The sequence below is a fragment of the Copadichromis virginalis genome, linkage group LG7, assembly GCF_057382275.1.
Source record: "Copadichromis virginalis isolate Kocher_CV1m ecotype Utaka linkage group LG7, C_Virginalis_male_GT1.1, whole genome shotgun sequence".
Lineage (NCBI taxonomy): Eukaryota > Metazoa > Chordata > Actinopteri > Cichliformes > Cichlidae > Copadichromis > Copadichromis virginalis.
Window position 1 is genome coordinate 60,023,837 of NC_140624.1, and position 22,195 is coordinate 60,046,031.

At 40.0% G+C, this 22,195-nt stretch overlaps 2 protein-coding genes across 3 annotated transcripts in view; one reads left to right on the forward strand and one right to left on the reverse strand.

The window, feature by feature from the left end:
- Nucleotides 1-5,851, reverse strand: part of LOC146706380 (ras-specific guanine nucleotide-releasing factor RalGPS1-like) — an 86,506-nt gene extending 80,655 nt beyond the window's left edge. The window contains exons 1-2 of one of the 2 annotated variants that reach the window (XM_085464529.1): nt 5,796-5,851; nt 5,497-5,696 (exon numbers count right to left, since the gene is read on the reverse strand). The gene's annotated coding sequence lies outside the window, so the exon portion shown is untranslated. The other variant, XM_085464528.1, reaches the window with a different exon arrangement.
- Nucleotides 5,852-9,594: 3,743 nt separating this feature from the next.
- On the forward strand, nt 9,595-22,092 carry grk5 (G protein-coupled receptor kinase 5). Its single transcript, XM_085464530.1, has 16 exons — nt 9,595-9,805; nt 10,410-10,490; nt 10,585-10,697; nt 11,806-11,883; nt 12,028-12,125; nt 12,893-12,985; nt 13,134-13,197; nt 13,548-13,688; nt 16,110-16,300; nt 16,378-16,415; nt 16,910-16,999; nt 19,029-19,237; nt 19,520-19,657; nt 19,987-20,124; nt 20,204-20,335; nt 20,418-22,092. Exons 1-16 carry the CDS (start codon nt 9,751-9,753, stop codon nt 20,571-20,573), a joined length of 1,815 nt encoding a protein of 604 aa, XP_085320656.1. The 5' UTR covers nt 9,595-9,750; the 3' UTR covers nt 20,574-22,092.
- Nucleotides 22,093-22,195: the final 103 nt, after the last annotated feature.

Genomic DNA, 22,195 nt, shown 5'->3' on the forward strand with positions numbered 1-22,195 from the left:
ACCATCAAGGTTCCTGATAGAAGGTTTGGCAAATGTAGCAAGTGGACCCAAGTTTTCCATAATACTAGGTACAATTTTTTTAGGAGGACAAACAAGGGCAGATTCTTAATCATTAAATTATCTATACTTGATAAAAAAGCTATGTATTGTACGTATATATGGTCCAAATGTTGATGATCCCTCATTCTTTCACGGTTTTTTCAGTGCACTCTCTGAACACTTAGATGGCACACTTGTTCTTGGAGGCAACCTCAACCTTGGACTAAATGGAGAAATGGGTAGGCTCAATACAGCAGGAACTCGGCGTAATTGGCAGTCCACAAATATAATCAAACTGTATATGAGCAACTTTGGTCTTTGCGATGCATGGCGCTCCCTTCACCCCACCAGTAAGGAATATACTTTTTTCTCACATGTCCATCACTCCTACTCTCATCTGGATAATTTTTTGGTCAGCAGCTCACTGCTGAGTGACATTTCAGATACTGAGATTCACCCTATAGCTGTCAGCGATCATGCTCCTGTATCGTTAACACTAATGCACAAGAATAATACTACGCCAAGTAAAAACTGGAGATTTAATACATCACTGCTTAAAGATGAAGACTTTATTAAATATTTTAAAAAAGAATATTTAGACTATAATGATGCTCCCGGAACTTCAGCATCTGTTCTATGGGAAGCAGGGAAAGCTGTGATGAGAGGTAAAATAATTTCTTTCTCATCACATAAAAAGAAAGAAGAAAACAAAAACATTCAGGAATTAGAAAAAAAACATCAAATCCCTGTATGTCTGTGTCTATATGTCAGGTTGGGTATCAGACGCCACCTCTCTGGGGACATCTCAGGCCCTCTAAGGTATGGAGGCCGATCTCTCCCCACCACTTCACCTGCCAGTGGCAGACGCCCTCAGACATCGGTGCGTTGGTGGTTCTTTGTGTCCGGGGATGGGCGCCCAGGTACACACCGGCTCACTCCTTGGTGGCTGCTTATCGGGGCCTGGAGCCTGGGGCTCGCTCGGGCCACTTCAGGGGTGGGGTACTCTCAGCCTCTCGGCCTGGGGCTCGGTCACTCAGGCACAGCTGGCTGCCGGCGGAGCTCACGGGCATGTCACTGCAACCCCCCCTGGCTTCTGCTCCGCGGCTGCGGAGTGACCCCTCATCTGGGGCTCTCTTCAGCTCTTTCTGGGACAGTGGCGCGGCTGCCCCTCTGTTGGTCTTCCTTGGTCTCTTGTGTTCTGGGGGCCTCTGGATGTCTGGAGTTTTGATCTCCTCCATACCTGCTTCATGCCTTGGAGGACTGGGTTATGGCCCCCCCCACACCCTCTAGCAGATCATTACATGAAGAAACGTTTTAAATACAAGCGCGTTCATGCTCACAGGTGTACACACAGGTGCTCACACACACAAACTACACCCTTTTTGGCTCCTACCTCAAAGCACACTGTGCACTGTCGATCTTACGTGCTGCACAATAATGTTTAATATTTAGTATTTACTGTTATATTCCCATAGATCATCGTGATGTTGTTTATTATATTGCTCTCTTTTTCTTCTGTTTGTTTTCTCTTTTTTCCTTTCTCAACAGGTGATCCAGGTGATTGATTGGTATTTTTTGTCTGCTTATGTTGTTGGTTTTTGTTTTTTTGCCCTTTATCCCCGTCCCTCTTGTCCGCTGTTTTTCTTTCCCTCTTTCTTTCTCCCCTTTCTTTTCCCAGTCAAGTCTGTCCCGTATTTAGCAAGTGAAAATAAAATAAAATAAACAATAAAAGGTGAATCAAATAGACCATTATGGCAAGGCTGGGATGGTCCATTTGGTAAAGTAAATCCATTGGGCATCTTTCTTCGCCTTTAGACAATAATTCTGATGGCAAGAGAGCCAAACGGGACAGGCAAGAAAAAAAAAAAAAAAAAAAGGAGCACAAACAAGGACTTCAGTCTTCTCCTCATTTAGTTGAAGAAAGTTTCCAGCCATCCAACCTCTAATGGAGTCTATGCACCTATGAAAAATCTGTAGCTTGGAAACATCTTGGGGCTCAAAGGAGATATATAACTGAATATCATCTGCATAGCAGTGATACGAAATGCCCTTAAAAGTGCTCAATATGTGCTGAAGAGGAAGGAAATACAACAAAAACAATAAAAGCCCCAAAACAGAACCTTGAGTTACACCATAGGCAAGAAAAATAGAAGATGAACTGTACTTAGAGGTAGCCACAGAAAAGGATCGTTCATGCAAATAAGATTCAAACCAGTCCAAAGCAGCCCCTGATATACCCACCCAGTGTCTCAGCCTATCTAGAAGAATATGATGTTCCACAGTATCAAAGGCGGAGGTCAGGTCCAACATCAACAAAACGGAGCATTCTCCTGCATCACATCTCATCAAAATGTCGTTGGAGACTCTAAGAAGTGCAGTTTCAGTAGAGTGAGCTCTACGAAAGCCAGATTGGAATTTATCCAGAATGCTGTATTCATCTAAAACAGCTATAAGGTGCTTATCCACAACCTTTTCTAAAATCTTAGCAATGAACGATAATTTTGAATTTGGTCTGTAGCTACAGAGAATAGAAGCGTCAAGCTTAGGTTTTTTTTTTTTAAACAGTCGGTGAATAACAGCATTCTTATATTAACAGGGACCTGACCAGAAATCAGTGAGGTATTGATAATTGTAAGCACACAGTGACCGATAGACTGAAAGACATTTTTAAACAAAGATCCAGGTAAAATATCAAGAGAGCAGGAGGATGCTCTCATCGAATCAACTAACTTGACCAGCTCTGGTAAGGACACAGGTAAAAATCTTTCTAAAATTACAGGCCTAGCTTGAGTTGGAGCTGACAACAGAGACACAGAAGGAGAGATTCCTTACATTACTGACTTTTTCAACGAAGAAAGAAAGAAATTTTTCAAAATCTTCATTTAATGAAATTGGGACAGCAGATGGAGCAGGAGCAACAATATCACTAATAGTGTCTAATAGTACCTTGGGGTTACCTCTGCTCTTAGACACAAAGTCTGAACTTAGTTCGCATCTCGAACTGAAGTGTTAAAAGAGACTAAAAGGTCCCTTAAATGAAGGAGATGGACATGCAAATGAGTTTTCCTCCATAAACGCTCAACCTTATGGCAGCAACACTTTAAGAAGCGAATGCTGTCATTTATCCAGGGGGACGACTTTGAAACTGGAGCTAGTCTAGTTTTGACAGGACAAACATTGTCTAAAATAGAAAGAGAATGATTATTAAAAAGATTTGTTAAAAGATGAACATTGTTATAAGGAGATAAAACTAAATTAAAAGCAACGGAAAATTTAACAGCAGTAGAGGAATTTAAGATGCGAGAGCTAACCACATGTTGAGGAGAGAGGGACAGATGAAAAGACAGGTTAAAAAGAATACAACAATGGTCCGAAATAAAAATGTCATCAGTACAAATAAACTCAATGTTTAAACCTAAAGTAAAAACAAGGTTCAGTGTGTGTCCTTTGGTGTGTGTGGGACCAGAGACATGCTGTGTAAAATGAATAGAATGCATGACGCTAAGGAAACCTCTGGCAAAGAGCTCAGGAGAACCATCTGTTAAACTCCTGAAGTTCACAGATAACGCCATCATCATCAGACCAATGTCTGATCCAGAACAATGACAAATCAGCGTATAGATGGGAGGTGGATCAGCTGGTCCACTGGTGCCGTCAGAACCATCTGGGGCTGAACCCGCTCAAGACAGTAGAAATGATGGCGGACTCTGAGAACCCCCTACCTACAGTGCTGTTTACCAAACCTAGCCGCTGCAGAGACAGTTTGTTCCTCTACTCTGATAAACACTGTGAAATAACCCACTATAATATCTTTCAAGGTCAGATCAGATATCCTGTCTTCCTTCTTATCCTGTCTTCCTTCTTATCCTGTCTTCCTTCTCTCACCCTAACCGGTCGCAGCAGATGGCCGCCCCTCCCTGAGCCTGGTTCTGCCGGAGGTTTCTTCCTGTTAAAAGCGAGTTTTTCCTTCCCACTGTCGCCAAAGTGCTTGCTCATAGGGGGTCATATGATTGTTGGGTTTTTCTCTGTATCTATGAAGCGCCTTGAGGCGACTTTTGTTGTGATTTGGCGCTATATAAATAAAATTGAATTCAATTGAATTGAAATAGATCAGACCAGGCCCCCTTCTTGCACTGCTCCATGGTTGAGGTCTGATGCCCGTTGTTACCACTTTAGGTAGTGGACAGGGGTCAGCATGGGTCTGTGCCTATGCAACCCCAGACACAATAAACTGCAATACACCATGTATTCTCACATTTTTCTGTCAGAACCAGTATAAACCTTTTCAGCAGTTTGATCTCCATGACTGTGTTCTTGGATCACCACTGTTCCTTTCTTGTACCACTTTTGATAACCACAGATACAGACTACTGCAGACTGGAAACACACACAGTGAGCTGCAGTTTTAGAGATGCTCTAACCCATTCCTCTAGCCATCATAATTTAGCCCTTGGCAAACTCCTTCAAAACCTTATGGTTGCCCATTTTTCCTGCTTCTGATACACCAATGTTGACGGCAAAACATTCACTTGTTTCCTAATATACCCCACCCACTAACAAGTGCCATAATGAATAGATTATTACACTGATAATGTTATTCAAGTATTTATTTATATAGATAGAATTCATGTGTTTATACTATGGGAAGACAGCAGATTATTTCACTAAATAGTCTGAAAACAGTTTTTTTTTGAGAATGTGCCAAAATAAGACTTAAACAGCATACAGTGGACCTCATTACTACTATGCAGTCTCAAAACATGCCTAGGGTGTGAGCATGTCAGTATTATGGGACAGTTTAAGGTCACTGCAATAGAAGTGTTTGTTTCCACTAATTAAACCAAAATGGCATTCAATTGGTCACCTCACTCACCTCAGCTGGACTCCAACAGAAAGTCAGAGTAAAGAAGGAACGTCATTTAATATCAAAGCAAGTATCAGATTTTTTGTATTGCACTATACTACTGTAATAATAGCGCAGTTAGCCTGTGTGTGTGTGTGTGTGTGTGTGTGTGTGTGTGTGTGTGTGTGTGTGTGTGTGTGTGTGTGTCGACAATGTTGTCTCTATTGTATATGCTGCCACGTCCCTACATATGACCCTGCAGAGGCAGGGGTGGGGGTAGTGACGAGTTAGTTTCTTAGAGGGGGGGCATTTTGTGCTTTAGGCCAGTTCAACACTGAAGCGAGCACTTTACCACACAGACATCTTTTGGCAGCTGAAATACATGTAAAAAGCCTCAAAGAGACACACATCCACGCGCCTGTACAGAAAAGATGCGCATCGCAAGCATGTTTGCGGGTGTCCGCAGGCTGCGTCTTGTGACAGCGACGTCGTACGCCGCGGCTGTTCTAGTAGCCTTATTTATTAAGCGCGCACTGCCAGGCCTGCTGCCAAGTCTGTATCAACCTCTTCCCAACGATAAGAAAAAAGCATACAAACACATCTGTTGTGCCTACCTTTCCATGGCACAGTCCCTCCCTCCTCCTGCTGCTGTAAAAACAAAGACGACAATATGAGCCCACATTAAAACAACCCCCGAAGCTGCAGCTCATTAAAATCCAAACGGTGTTTTCCAAGCGGTGTCCAGGAGGGTTACTCCTCCTTTAAGCCGAACATGAAGCCAAGGTCGCAACGTGTGGTCCGCGCGATCCACAAGCTGCAAGGGATACATTAGACGAAATCATTCAAATATGGCAGTGACGTGCCAAATTATCCCCAGAATTTTAAAAAAAAGTGAAAATGAATAAATACCGACAGCAGGAAGTGACAGGTAGGCGCATTCATCTTGATAGCCAGGTGTATTGCCTAATAGTGTGCTTGGCTTCACAGACAGCTCCCGCCTCTAAGAGCAACGGACCAATCAGGGAACGGATCAAAGACAGCGTCCTTAAGACGCAGGTGCATCTATGTTGCCTTCAACAGCAGTATATAAGCTCGTACATTATACTCCTTTTATACCCGATTCAGGGGTTTATAAGAAATACAATCATGGGAGTAATTTGTAGTGTTTTTGGTGGTGATTTTGTGCAAGACATAGCGAACCAGTCTGCACCATACTGAGAGTCATGGAGCCAGCGAGGAAGAGAAGACACTCTAATGTCTAATTATCTTCTCTATTATCTCTCTGGTTGTGTAACCCAAAGAAAGTTTGATAAAGCAGAATGAGAGCAGCTAGGCTCTTTTAAGCCTATAGAATAGAATAGAATAGAATTCAACTTTATTGTCATTGCACATGTCACAGGTACAAGGCAACGAAATGCAGTTTGCATCCATCCAGAAGTGCTTTAGCCATAATATAGATATATTACAAAATATATATTAGCAATAATATAGATTTGTAGATATATTACACAAATGGGTCTGTTATAGGTATAAGGGTACAAAATATGGGTCTATTATGTGTATGTTACTGTGGAATATACTAGGCACAGGTACACGCACACACAGGTCTTTATCGCCAAGTTCCACATTTATTTACACTTTCACACACTGATACTATCGCACAGAATGACAGCTGTCCATCCCAGCTGATGTGTGTCTCTTTTTCTCCTCTCCCGCTCCTCTCCGTCTCACTATAACACAGGGGAGGGAAACCATCATCAGTCCATAAACAACATCAGCTGTTCTTACCGGCCTCGCAGCGCCGCCCTGATGAGCCTTCCGCTCCACTCCTCCCCTGCCGCTGCGCCCGGGGCCACGCCCCCGCCACAGTTACAATGTACACGGTATGAAGGTATGTTATGAATATGCTATAACTATAAGTATGTACATGCTGTAGTGGGTGTACAAGCTATGTGCAGGCTATGAACATGATATAAATATGAAAACTATACAGAAATATAAAATATGAAACTATACAGAAATCTGAACTGTGCAATTTATAAATTCAATTCAATTCAATTTTATTTATATAGCGCCAAATCACAACAAAAGTCGCCTCAAGACGCTTCATAGATACAGAGAAAAACCCAACAATCATATGACCCCCTGTGAGCAAGCACTTTGGCGACAGTGGGAAGGAAAAACTCGCTTTTAACAGGAAGAAACCTCCGGCAGAACCAGGCTCAGGGAGGGGCGGCCATCTGCTGCGACCGGTTGGGGTGAGAGAAGGAAGACAGGATAAAGACATGCTGTGGAAGAGAGACAGAGGTTAATAACAGATATGATTCAATGCAGAGAGGTCTATTAACACGTAGTGAGTGAGAAAGGTGACTGGAAAGGAAAAACTCAATGCATCATGGGGATCCCCCGGCAGCCTATGTCTATTGCAGCATAACTAAGGGAGGATTCAGGGTCACCTGGTCCAGCCCTAACTATATGCTTTAGCAAAAAGGAAAGTTTGAAGCCTAATCTTAAAAGTAGAGATAGTGTCTGTCTCCCGAATCCAAACTGGAAGCTGGTTCCACAGAAGAGGGGCCTGAAAACTGAAGGCTCTCCCTCCCATTCTACTTTTAAATACTCTAGGAACAACAAGTAGGCCTGCAGAGCGAGAGCGAAGTGCTCTAATAGGGTGATATGGTACTACAAGGTCATTAAGATATGATGGGGCCTGATTATTTAAGACCTTGTATGTGAGGAGCAGGATTTTGAATTCAATTCTGGATTTAACAGGAAGCCAATGAAGGGAAGCCAAAACAGGAGAAATATGCTCTCTCATTCTAGTCCCTGTCAGCACTCTTGCTGCAGCATTTTGGATTAGCTGAAGGCTTTTCAGTGAGTTTTTTGGACATCCTGATAATAATGAATTACAGTAGTCCAGCCTGGAAGTAATAAATGCATGAACTAGTTTTTCAGCGTCACTCTGAGACAGGATATTTCTAATTTTAGAGATGTTGCGCAAATGGAAGAAAGCAGTCTTACATATTTGTTTAATATGTGCGTTGAAGGACATGTCCTGGTCAAAAATGACTCCAAGGTTCCTCACAGCGTGACTGGAGGCCAAGGTAATGCCATCCAGAGTAAGAATCTGGTTAGATACCATATTTCTAAGCTTTACAGGGTCGAGTACAATAACCTCAGTTTTATCTGAATTAAGAAGCAGAAAGTTAGCGGCCATCCAGATTTTTATGTCTTTAAGACATTCCTGCAGTTTAACTAATTGGTGTGTGTTATCTGGCTTCATGGACAGATAGAGCTGGGTGTCATCTGCATAGCAGTGAAAATGTATGCTATGTCTTCTAATGATGCTGCCTAAAGGAAGCATGTATAATGTAAACAGAATTGGTCCTAGCACTGAACCCTGTGGAACTCCATAATTAACCTCAGTGTGTGAAGAGGACTCTCCATTTACATGCACAAATTGGAGTCTATTAGATAGATATGATACAAACCACTGCAGTATAAACAGTTGTAAACAGTTGTAGAATTATAATTATCGTATTGTACAGAATGATTGTCTATACAGCATATACAGTAGTGCAGTTAAGATAAGTGAAATATGTGGATAATTTCTACAGAGGCTATGTAAAGTGCTAGTGGTTGTGAGTGGTGGTTCAGTCCATGTTATTATTGTGTGTATGAGGGTACAGTTGTCCATTTGTTTGTTTTTGTTTTTGTCCATTGTGGTGTATGTGGTATGTGCTGTCCTTCTAAAAATGATAAATGTAAACTACATAGTAGATGCACTGGTCCTTATATAGCACTTCTTCTATTTAACATGACAATTCAAAAGATTTAATACAATACGCTTCATTCATCCAATGGATGCAAGTTGGGGTTAGTATCTTGTCCGAGACAATTTGGCATGCAGACTGAAGCAGCCAGGGATCAAACCACCAAACTTTCAATTAGTAGAGGACCTGCTGTACATGCTGAGGTACAGCCACCCCTGTGCCTCAGGAGGCCAGTATTAAGCCACTGGGTGTCACCTCTGTCATTGCGCCCCAGGGTGGCTGTGGCTACATGTAGCTTGCCATCACCAGTGTGTGAATGTGTGCATGAATGGGTGGATGACTGAATGTGTAAAGCGCTTTGGGGTCCTTAGGGACTAGTAAAGCGCTATACAAATACAGGCCATTTACCATTTACCACTTTGTGTATATGACCTGTTAGTTATATTCTAGTTAGTTATATACAAATGGAGATTGGGATGTCTTCAAGTGACTGAACATTAGCTTCATAGATGTGTGTTAAGTGAATCTTTCAGTTTCTAGTTTTACGATGTTATTGCATCATGCTCATACAGTTTATGTATGCGATTTGTTAACCAAGCTTGCAAGTGTTAGCTGATAAGTTCAACTTTGGTCAAAATAGGGTTTTGGACATGAAATGGGAGTAACTTCAGAACTGAAAAGTAGTCCAAAACCAATTAAATTCTGATTACCTGTTGATCAAGAATGGTCAATATTTAGAAACTCTTTTCTAATAACTCTTTCTTTCTGTCTGCTTTGCTTTTGTTGCAAATCCATCACCTCTCTACAGTTTTTGATTTATTTGTATGCTCTTTACACCTGTGTTTTGTCCCTCCTCTCTTACTTAGGGCGTGTCCTGTGCTTGGAGTGCACTGTCATATATTAAGTATCCCACATTCTTTAGTGACTCACAGGTACTGCAGGTTAGACAACACGACTAGCTATTTCAGCAGCCTGTAATATAATAGTTGCCATTTACTGGGCCTGCTGAGAAGTTGTATTTTTACTTTTTTGCATGAAGGCTGGATACTGTGCGGTACTTAACTAAAGGTAACTTGTAGTGCAAAGGCACAGTGCTACATGGAAACCATAGAAAGCATTGCGGCAAATACTGCTCTTGTTAGAGCCAGAGAAGGTAAGAACTTTCTATATCCAGAAAGTTTATGTGAGAAGATGACATGCTAAAATGCTGACAATTTTTGACTTATTTCTCAATTTGGGACATGACCTCCATCAGAAGTAGTGCTTATATGGGTTATCTCAGGACAATGATTTTTCAGTCACAGTGTGGAAGAGTGATGTATGATAAACCTGATCAATGATGAGTTTTAAGTCTGGTTTTTTTTACTCACCAGTTCAGTTTCTGATAAATCAGTTTATCAATTTTAGCATTTCTGAATAAAGTGAAATTCTCTCTGAAGGCAACATAAATTTATTTGCTGTTACTTGAGACATGAAATAAATTTGGAGTGTGGAAATTGAGACGCAAACTATGAGTGATAGTGTGTAAAGTACGTTGCAGAGTAATGTGGTTCCACAGGCTTTGTTTAATTTGTTCCTGGAGCTATTTATAGTTCACTCACTGTAGTCGAACAAGCTATTGTCTGAAACCTGAAGGACTAGGCATGCTGATTGACATCTCAGTCTGAGTTATTCAATATGTCAGCACTTTGGTTATAGGCATGTATGCATATTCACAACATTAAAGAACTCCTTTTCTGTGTCCCCACTGTCTGTAGGTGGAGGAAGGAGCTGGAAATGGAAAGAAATGCTTCGCTTTCCCCACATTAGCCAGTGCAAAGACCTGGCCATGAACATAGGTGTGTATCTGCAAGTGTGTTTCAATAGTGTGAACAAGTTCTGGTTCTTTGTGAGATTTCACACCATATATTTTATTTTATATTTCTCCATTAGAACGAGACTACTATAGTCTATGTGTGAAGCAGCCTATTGGCAAGAAACTGTTTCAGCTCTTCTGTCGGAGTCGGCCTGATCTGCAGAACTACATTTCCCTCCAAGATGCTTTGGTACAAACTGTGAAAAATTCTTTTACTGGAATTTGAGTCCTTAAAAATATTGAAAATAATGGCACTTAATATCAGTAATTATTTCAGAAGCTAGAGTTGCATTGCTCTTGTGTGTTTTAAGTAATGACATTGCAGTGCAGTGCGCTTTTTAAAAATATTAAACGAGAGATAAGAGATTAAGAGCAAAACAAATGTGAAACTAACATGAAGAACATTAGAAAACTGAGAACTGAAAATATACTTGAAGAATTACACCATAACACATATAATATAACATCAAAATAATCTATAGCATGTTGGAATTTCCATCTGTTATTTTTTTCTTTCTTTCTTGATTACTGATGGATAATGATGCATGAGACACCGCGGCATTATTAAATGATAAGAAAAAAAACATCAGCCAAATTTAACTCTGGTATATTCATATTGAGTAAAAAAGAAATTTTGGACTTCAGTGCACAAGAGGGTGACTCTTGTAGATACAACAGCTCATATAACCTTGTATCCTGTGCAGAAACAAAGTGTTACTGGACAGGTAGTATCTAATGAGCCTGACCCTCAAAACACTCAAAGCACCAGCGTTAAGCGGCAGCTGATTGCCTTATCAAGTGGCTAACCACTGCAACACTGGCAAATGTTTCAAAACAAACAAACAAACAAAAAACCCTAATATTTTTACCGTTACTTCAACTGGCAAGTAATCACATCCAGGGTACAGTAGGTAGTCTCAAAGGCAATATTAAACCTGAGAAATTAGATGAGAAGTGTGCTTCTCTAAAACATTTTAACCGCCCGAGTTTACACAACATTTTGTAAACAATAAATTATTCATTGACACAAGATCTTTTTAAGTTTATTGCACGACTTACAGATTGTGAATGAACTAAATCATTTAATTTACTGGTGATTTGCTTCATGTGTGAGCATCTGTATGTCTGACCACTTAAACATTTTGCAGTAAATAGCTCAAATTACTTCAGAAAAACTGACATCAGACCTTCTGTCTGATACTAGATTTTACTGTCTAAACCCTTTGAAGAACTAACCTGTACATATAGACTCTGCATCCACATATGCAAACAATCTTAATACCTATTTTCTTCTTTAGGACAACTTTGACATTCAGTCAGATGACAAAAGGAAAGAGTCTGGGAACAGGATCATCCAGAGATTCCTCATGAAGCAGGTGTGACAACATTTGTAGAAAACATGGTTGATAGTTTACAACCGTGGATATTTTTCTTTCATTATTTTCTCCTCTGAAGTTTGAAACAAGAATTCTTATATCATGCTACACATCACTTTATCCAAGTGTATCATGTTCCCTCAGTCCAGTGAGTGTGTGTCCATCCTACTGAGGCATGAAAGAAGCTGCAATCAGAGTCTGGAGCTCAATCCCTGTGGTGATGTCTTTCATGGCTGCAGGGAGTAAGTTATATCTCTCTGGTCTGCTTATAGATGGTCATGTTAAAACAAGTTTGTAGGGGACTCAATGCAGTCTAGAATACTTTGGTATACACAGGAATTCATAGTCGACTCAATGACTGCAAAGTGCCCAGGTCCTGTGGTTGCATTGGTGAAAAAGGTTATTTTCACCAATCTGGCATTATACATTGTGGCCAAATGTATCCAGTTTGGTTTTGTCTGTCCAAAGGACATTGTTCCAGAAGGTTTAGGGGTTTCAGATTTATCTTCAGCTATGCCATATTTTACTTAGAGAGAAGCAAGTTTCTCCTGGGAAGCAACACTTATTAGATCTTTTTCTAATTGTACTGTTGTAAATCTTTAACATTTAGCATGCTAACAGAGGCCTATAGAGTCTGAGATGTATTTTTTGTGTGTTTTGTAATTTCTTTGAGTATTGCACAGTCAGATTTTGGTGTGAATTTTCTGGGACATCCATGCCCAAATCTTCCTCAAATCAAATACATCTGAATGCATCTAACCATAACACTGCACTATACTGACTGTATATAATTTTAACTACTGGCTTAACTGGAGTTTTGCTGGCCTGATGTGATGACTATTTTTCTAATTTTGCTAAATTACTGGGATATACACAGTAATATATACAGTATGTCCAGTAGCCAATAGAAGAACTGCTTTTCAGAATCAGTTCTCTAAAGTGTGGCACATGCTGTTGAAAACTGTTGACCAATGGAGCAGATGGAGTTCATCTTTCTTTTGTGGATTAGAGACCTACATAAATACCTCAGCAACGAGCCCTTCACCCAGTACCAGGACAGCATGTTCTTTGCCCGCTTTCTACAATGGAAACAGTTGGAGAGGTCAGTAAATGTGTATGCCCAACAAAGGTATGAGACGAATTGTTTCATGGATCAGTGGTTAGCCAAGTAGCTGCTGTTTACAGTTCTTCTTAAAAAATGTATTTACAAAAATATTTCAAATGAAAACAACATGTCTGTCTCTTTCAAGGCAGCCTATCATGAAGCAAACATTTCGACAGTACAGACTACTGGGGAAAGGAGGGTTTGGAGCGGTATGTATGTTTTGGGATTTACTCTAAGACACAGTGTTAGCATATCAGACACTTTATGGTATATGTTTTTGAGGTATGTCTTTACCCACGGTGTATCAAAATGAAGGTAGTTTTTTTATTTTTTATTTTACATACATATTCCCTTGGGGGAATTCATGGACTTAGACCTTCACAACACAGTTCTACATCTCTGTTACTCTTTAGTTCCCTTACATATATTAGTATACTTTCACTTTGCAGCAACCTATTCTTTTTTGACATATTGAACAGCTCTGATACTGGCAACAGCATTAGATACAAATTTATCACAAGGGTGTTATTGTCTTACAATCCTGTTATTCTGTCTTGAGGTGTGGGCCTGTCAGGTGAGAGCCACAGGCAAGATGTATGCCTGCAAAAAGCTGGAAAAAACCCATGTAAAGAAGAGGAAAAGAGAGGACATGGCCCTCAATGAGAAAGAGATACTACAGGAACTGGATAGTCGCTTTGTGGTGAGACTGCTGTGCTCTTCAAATATTTGCATCATTTTTTAATTTGTCAATTTTTTTTACATTTTCAAACTAGTTTTTGTTCATTGTGATGGTTTTCACATTGCCTTGTTCATTTTTTTTTTAAATCAGTATGTTTGTTAACCAGTGTTATCTGTGTAAGCAAAGTTGGGTTATTCTTAAAAAGCAAATCCATGACCTGCACTGTTACAATGGTTGATATTTCTTTCTTCGTTAAAATAAACATATACACTGTTATTGAGTTACACTGTGACTACAATTCAGTTGAATTCAATTCAATTCAATTCAATTCAATTTTATTTATACAGCACCAAATCACAACAGCAGTTGCCTCAAGGCACTTTAATATTGTAAGGTAGACCCTACAATGATAGATACACAGAAAAAACCAACAATCATATGGCCCCCTATGAGCAAGCACTTTGGCGACACTGGGAAGGAAAAACTCCATTTTAACAGCAAGAAACCTCCAGCACGCACAGGGAGGGGCGGCCGTCTGCCGCGACTGGTTGGGGAGAGAGAGAGAAGACGGTAAATGGTAAATGGCCTGTATTTGTATAGCACTTTACTAGTCCCTAAGGACCCCAAAGCGCTTTACACATCCAGTCACCCACCCATTCACACAGACATTCACACACTGTTGATTTGCCATCAACAGTGTGTTGATGGCACCCACCCTGGGGTGCCATCAACCCTACACCCACCCTGGGGTGCACTGATAGAGGCGAGGCTGCCGGGCCACCGGGCCCTCTGGCGCCACCGGGCCCTCTGACCACCACCAGTAGGTGGGCAAAGGGTCAAGTGTCTTGCCCAAGGACACAACGATCGAGACTGTCGGAGCCGGGGCTCAAACCGGCAACCTTCCGATTACAAGGTGAACTCCCAACTCTTGAGCCACGATCGCCCCAGCGGGATAAAAGACATGCTGTGGAAGAGAGACAGAGATTAATAAAGCTTAAGCTCACACCGAACGAGACATTAATAAGCAATTCAAAATAGTCTTTATAATTCCATCATAACTGACACTTGTTAAAAACTCCAGCTGCCAAATGTTTGAACAAATCATTTAACAAAAATGATCTTTACTGAATGTTTATACAAGGTATTTTTACAGTGAAGAGAAGTTTATCCTGTGACACCGATAGGAAACCTGTATAGGGTATACCCCATCTTTCACCTTATCACAGTTGGGATAGGGATAATGGACATGAACTCTTCTCTATGTTTTATAAAAGACATAGAAGAGGTGGCTGTGACTCAGGAGGTAGAGCAGGTCAATTATTAACTGGAAGGTTGGTCGCTCCCGTCTGCATACTCACCTATCCTTGAGTGCTCAAGTTAGGCAGAAAAGTACTTAATAAGAACCAGTCGATCTACTATTTATACATGCTTAATTAGAGACTCATCACATCATTCAACAGGTTTTATACATGTTCTGACACACATCCATCCATCAATTTTCTTCCATCCATCCATCCATCCATCCTCTTCTGCTTTTATCCACTACATCGAGGCTGTAGCCTATCGCATCCATCACAGGATGAGAGGCTGGACTAACAGGGCTAACATTGAAGCAGACAACTATTCAGACTCATCATCATCTTTGAGCTGTGGAAGGAAGTCTGAGAACTCTAAGAGAACTCATGCAGATGAAGAGAGAACATGCAAACTATACACAGAAAGGCCTCGGACTGGATTCAAACCAAGGACTTTCTTGGTGCCACTATACCTCGTCTCAGCAATATAGCTGAGTATAAAATAATCAGGGAGAGAACAAGTTCAAAAGCAACCTCGGTCAGACAGAATTCTGTTTATACTGATCTACTGATTCAGATGAATTTCGTGATCAAATAGTCTTATTTTTCTTAAGAATGATGTCCAGTTTTTATAATCAGTGAGCACAACTCAATTTTTCTAAAATGTGTATTTGCAGTTTCTTTTAACCTCCTAAGACCGGAACTCTTCCATGACATGCATTTTCAATTTCTCTTTGATATTTGGGCTGATTGGGACCCAATTAATGTAAAAACAAAGAATTACCAGATTTTTTTTTTTTACCTGATTTTTGTTTCTAAGAAAAATGAGAGCCACATATGAGGATATTCATTTAACATTTTGATAGCACAGTAGCAGTATAATGTCCTCGTAAGTGGATATAGAGCAAAATTGAGTATTTTGGTCTAAATAACCCAAAATGTGATGTCCACATATGTGGATGCCAGGTCCTAGGAGGTTAAGGATAATGTTTAATCCTTATGATTGGCTTTCTTTCATAGCGAGTGGTGTTCTGCACTGAATTATACTGAATTGTTTCAAGTATTTTGTAAAAGCTGAATTTATAGTATTGCTGATGCCGTAGTGAGTTTTGTTTTCTTATTTTTGTTTTATTTTTTTATTGTTCAGGTGAATCTGGCATATGCTTATGAGACCAAGCACAATCTCTGTATGGTTTTGACCATGATGAACGGCGGTGACCTAGGGTTTCACATACATCGCATGGGGTCACCTGGTCTGACCAAAGACAGGGTACGTTTCTACGCTGCAGAAGTCTGCTGTGGTTTAATTCACCTCCACCAAAAGTCAATATTATACAGGTAAGTGTATTTCTACATGCATTAAATCACATCTCTACTAGTCGGGAAGAAGTTTTTAAATGCTGTGTTTCTTCTAGAGATTTGAAGCCAGAGAACATTCTCTTGGATGACAATGGTATGTGCAACTACAAAACAGTGTTTTTTTTAATCATTCATGTACAATAAATAGCCTCAACTGTACTACAGTAACATCCAAGCAGATAGCATTCCAACATCCACACATAGCAAAAGCTGGCAGTTACTTTCTTGCTATTTTTAACTCTGAAAATAATCTGACTGTTTGAAATGCCACACATTTGGCCATGCAGCCTATCAGAAGCATCCACCTGCTCTCAAGAAAAATCTGTGTTGATTGTATTTTGACAGGGGTAAAAAAGAAAAAGAAAAAGAAAAGTAGTTTGAGGAAGTAAAAAAACCTGTTATCTATTTATAGAAACTTCCACACCTGTTCCTTCATTCTTGGAATAAAAGCAACAGTTGTAGTTTCCCATTGTGTCAGCTGGAGAAAAGTGAAGCCTAACTTGACAGGGCAAAAGTGAAAGTATGTGAGAAAAATAATCTCAACAATCATGCCATTTCAGTTAATCTTACTTTTTTTGTTCCATTAAGGACACATCCGCATCTCTGACCTGGGTTTGGCTGTGAAGATGTCTGAGGGGAGTCTAGTACGAGCCAGGGTGGGCACACTGGGCTATATGGGTATGTATGGAACTTCTACAGACCCACATAAATCACTAGATTATATGAGTGTGTTGGAAAACAAAGCAATTTATTTTTATGATTGTATGACTTTTATCCATACCTCTCAGTGGTGCTTACTGGCCTGCACACAGATGGATGGACTGCTTAAGTACTTACATAGAGTTTATCTATGTAAGTTTATCCATCACAAAGTCACTAATTGAAATTTAAGTTTATGATGCAGTTTGCATTGTGCTGGGAGTTGGTGATTTGTAGACCTGATTGTTTGTTTTAACACATCAGAAAAACAACAGAAACAAAAAATCAAACAACTGTCAATAAAATCAAAGCAAAGCAAATGGTGATTTTGCTATTTTCTAAGGAACTTTGAAAGAAAGGAATTGGAATTCTTTAAGTTTCTTGAAGATGTTTCACCTCTCATCCAGAAAACGTCTTCTGTTCTAAAACCAAATGAGTCCCAGGTATCTAAATCCTTGTGGGGCTTGTCACTAAAAGGGTTGTTGACCCACTATTAATTGTGTCACATGAGCCAAGGTGAGAAAAAGGCATGGATCATGACCAGCAGAGGTTTTGAGAGAAACTAATGTGATACCTTGGCTCACCCTATTAACCTGAGGTTAACAGAAACCTGAGGCACCTGGGAATAGATCTTAAAATTGCATTGTATGTGACTGACAGTTGGTGTCACAAGCCACCCCCTCTATTCAGTGATGGTCATTCACAGTGAAAATAGATGGCATCTTTTACTCCTCTTTCAAACAATCTGTCTTCTCAGTTCAGAATATGAAAATTGGCATCCTCAAAAGATTGACCTTTAACCTTTAGGCGCAGATCTTTAGCTGGTCTTGTCCTGCTATGTTGTGCCATGCATTGATAGGATGGCTGTTTGGTGTCTCCAATGTAGAATCTCTGAATTCTTGTATTGTAATAGTTTAAAACTTTCAAATTACCTGATGCTGTCAACTGGATGGGAAGAAAGAACCTATTATGACTTTATGTCTACAGTGCTTTCAGAAAATGTTCACAGTGGTTCACTTGTTCCACATTTGTTATGTTACAGCCTATTTCCAAAACTGATTAAATTCATTTGTTTCACCTCTACACACAATACCACATATTGACAAAGTGAAAAAATTAGCTTGAATTTTTTTTTTTTTTAGCAATTTTATTAAAAAAACAAAACAAAACTGTAACTTAACTACCCACAGACTTTGCCATAAGACTCCAAAGTGAGTTGAATCCTGGTGCACTGGTCAGATGTTTCTATGACTTGATTGGACTCCACCTGTGGTAAAGTTACTGGGACATGAAGACATAATGTCCAAGGAATTGTCTGTAGACCTCAGAGACAGGATTTTATTGAGGCACACATCTGGTGAAAGGTACAGAAAGATTTCAGCAGTATTTAAGTTCCCAATGAGCACAACAGTCTCCATCATACGTAAAAGGAAGAAGTGTGGAAGCACTCCAGCCAATCTGATCTAAATCGGGGCAGAAGGGTCTTAGTCAGTGAACTGACCAAGAAGCCAATGTTCACTCTGGCAGAGCTCCAGCATTGCACTGTGGAAAGAGGAGAACCTCCCAAAAGGATAATCATTTCTGCAGAACTCTACCAGTCAGGCCTGTATGGTAGAGTGGCCAGTTGGAAGCCAATTGTCATTAAAAGGCACATGACAGCCTTCCTGGAGTTTTGCAAAAAGGAACATGAAGTACTTTCAGACAATGAGAAATAAAACTCTGGTCTGATGAAACAAAGATTGAAATCCTTAAAGTGTCATGTTTGGAGGAAACTAGGCAGCAATGATCCCCTGATGAATGCAATTGCTACAGGGAAGCATGGTGGTGGCAGCATCATTCTCTGGGGTTGTTTTTCAGGAGCAGGAACTACGAGACTAGTTAGGGTTTGGTTTTTAGTAATTTTCACGACATGGAAATATAGACTTATAGAGTACACAAGAATATTGCCTTGGCAATAAGTAACAGCAGCAAAGCATAAAAAGATTATTCGTTTGCATTCCCATTTCAGCTCCTGAGGTGATCGGCTATGAGCGTTATGGAATGAGTGTGGACTGGTGGGGCCTCGGGTGTCTGATTTATGAAATGACTGCAGGTCGGCCCCCTTTCAGGGCCAAAGGAGAACAGCCTAAATCCTCAGAAATGGAGAGAAGGATTCAGAATGAACATGAAGAATATGGCAACCAGTTCAGCAAGGAGACAAAAGACATCTGCTCCTCAGTGAGTTCTTCAAAATGAAACTATTTTTATTTCAGCATGCACAGAAGATGTTCTTTCATCCACATCATACCTTTATCCCCTGATGTATGTCAGATTGTTAAGACAGTACAACAATTTCCAAAAGCCAAGTCATATTCTAATAGGATAGGTTCAGGGTTGCTTACACCTTAGAGATTTACTACGCATACATGTGCTTTTCAGCCTAAATCCTAACCCCAATTTCGGAAGAGGCTGTATTACATCCTTCAAGCAATGAGAACACCTTTTTTTCCACTATTGTAGCTGCTGACCAAGGACCCCACAAAGAGGCTGGGCTCCCAGAAGTCTGGGGGAAAAGATGTAAAATTTCATCCTTTCTTCCAAGAGATCAACTTTCGGATGCTGGAGGCAGGACGCGTTGACCCTCCATTTAAACCTGATGTAAGTACCCAAATGAGATATCTATATCTATAGATTGATAGAGACAGATATCTAGATATGTATGTATATGTGTGTGTATGAATTTGAATTTTGAATATGTATACATACATACATACATACATACAGGATTACATTTATGTATTTAAATTGGATTCCATTTAGCTGGATGTAGTGTTTTCGATGTAAGAAATATCTTGTCAAGTGACTTTGGTTTTTAAAGAGTATGTAAAGTACTTAAATAAAAACTGATCAAATGTAGAAGAAGAAGATTTTAACAATCTTAAAGCCATTTAAATTTGTACTCACTGCATGTGGTCTTTTATTTTTAGCCCAGTCAGGTGTACTGCACTGATGTACAGGACATAGAAGAATTTTCCACAGTGAAAGGAGTCCATTTTGACCAGACTGACAGCTTCTTCTACTCCCAGTTCAACACAGGAAGCAATTCCATAATTTGGCAAAATGAGGCAAGTTCTAGGTTACATTACCAGGGTTAATCCAGACAAGAGCTTCAAACCTCACCTTCCTTCTCTGTCTTCCATGTAGCTAATAGAAACGGGATGTTTTGAAGAACTGAATGTTTTTGGCCCTAAGGGATCTGCATCTCCAGATCTCGACTGGTCCCAGGCCCCAGAGAGCCCCAAACGCAGCCTGCTGCGCCGAATCTTTCGCAAAAACGTAAGGACATAAAATACATTCTGTCAAAATGTGTGCCCTTTGTGGAAAGCTGAAGATATCTTTCCTCTTTTCACTCAAACAGCATCATTCAGATTCTGATGGAAGCAGAGAGAACCTGTTGTCCAGTGAGGGCTACAGCTCATCAGGAATACATAACTCTGCCCTGAATCCCAGGAAAGTCTACAACAAAGACACCAAAAAGCAACAAGTCATTGTAGCAAAGGGTTCTTCCCTTTAAATCGCAGCACAGCAGGCATTTATTTTGTGTTTTCATTGTCTTCCTTACACCTAATCTGTATTAGCATTTTCTGCTTCTCTCAGGTAAAACAAATGAATAATTTTACACCATCCCAACTTTTTAAAAAGTACTTGAATTTTTAAACAAGTGTACTAGTATATATAGTATATAGTACTAGTTTTTTTTTTTAACAATTCCAATATAATAAATGTCATCTGAATAATAAATTATGTGGAATTATCTGGATTAAATGGGTCACCTGGACGTCCAGACGTGTTCAGACCTTTTGGGATTTCTTTACCTGGATGGAGCATGCATCAAGACATTAACTTGTAATAATTTTTCAATTAAAAAAGCAAGCTTGAACCAGATATTTGACATAAACATAAAAACTCAAAGCCAAGTCAGCAGTTAAGCAAGGTTCCTGGTAGAAGTAAAGAGGCAAGGGGGACCTAGTGTTATCTCAGGTATCTTTCAGGGACACAAATGAAGATTTAGGTTGGGGAAAATTGTCAGCCATCCAACTTTTAATAGAGTCTAAGCATCTATTTGGATGCCTTTAGAAAAATCTTGGAGCTTAAAAGAGATATTTAATTAGATGTCATGTTCAGCACAATTTGAGCACCTTTAAGGGCATGCCTTATCTCTGCTAAGAAGAGGGGAAGATATAACAGAAACAATAAAGGCTCCAAAATAGAAAGGCCAACTAACTAGGTAGTACCAGAAACGCTTGCTTGCTAACCAGGCCTCGCTTCCACAACAGGCTGAGCTTCACATGGACGCCTACTCTATTCTGTTCTACTCTACAGTGGGAGTGGGACGAACTGCAGCCGTCCGCATCAAAGCCAAATACTAGGGCTATCATTGTGGAAGTTTACTAGCTGCCACTTTGCTCTCTCTTGATGTTTTTTTCCTCCAAATCGCACAATTAGCTACAGGCAGCACTAAGTGTTTGGTTAGCTTAGACAACTATGCTCAGCTTAAACTAGTTTGGCAACGGATTATGGACACACAACCAGGCGAGTTACTGGTTGCATGAAGCAGCAGGGGAACTGTAGCTAAACTGAGCAGCACCCAGAGCTTGGAGAACCAATCTGAGCAAAGAATGAATGACATCTGTGGGAGCGCAGCAAAATCAAATGGGTTTTAGGCCTGAAGAGTAGAGGTGGTGAAAGCTGCACACTGAAACAGAGCAGTGTGGCCAGTGAATGAGAAAGAGGCTGCAGGCGACTGTGGACAACTTTAACTTTTTTTGCTTTTACAATAATTTTTAAAATGTTTATTTTGATGTGGCCAGTTTTAAAATGCAGGCAGTGACTTTTGATAAAGTACATTTGTAACTTTTCCACAAAGCTCTTCTTTTACAATAAATAAATTGTTCAGATGATAGGTATTATACTGGCTTTTTGTACCCTGTGTGTTAATAGGTTCTAAAATATATTTCACCTTCACTCTCTGTAATGCAATATTTTTTTTTTGTAAAACTTTATAAAAGCTATAAATTAAATCTTAAATCTGACTTCTAATTTGGGAAAAATACTTTTTTCAAGATCTTCCCAGTGGTATTGAACATTTTCCTTGGTAGTGGGTGAATGATGGTGTTCATTACAGCTCATTCAGAC

Excerpts from the sequence above, each read along its gene's own strand:
- grk5 (XM_085464530.1), top strand. The coding sequence starts at position 9,751 with ATGGAAACCATAGAAAGCATTGCGGCAAATACTGCTCTTGTTAGAGCC. Across the intron at positions 13,198-13,547 it reads GGAAAGGAGGGTTTGGAGCG|GTGTGGGCCTGTCAGGTGAG; the intron begins GTATGTATGTTT and ends TTCTGTCTTGAG. Across the intron at positions 19,238-19,519 it reads CAAAAGACATCTGCTCCTCA|CTGCTGACCAAGGACCCCAC; the intron begins GTGAGTTCTTCA and ends CCACTATTGTAG.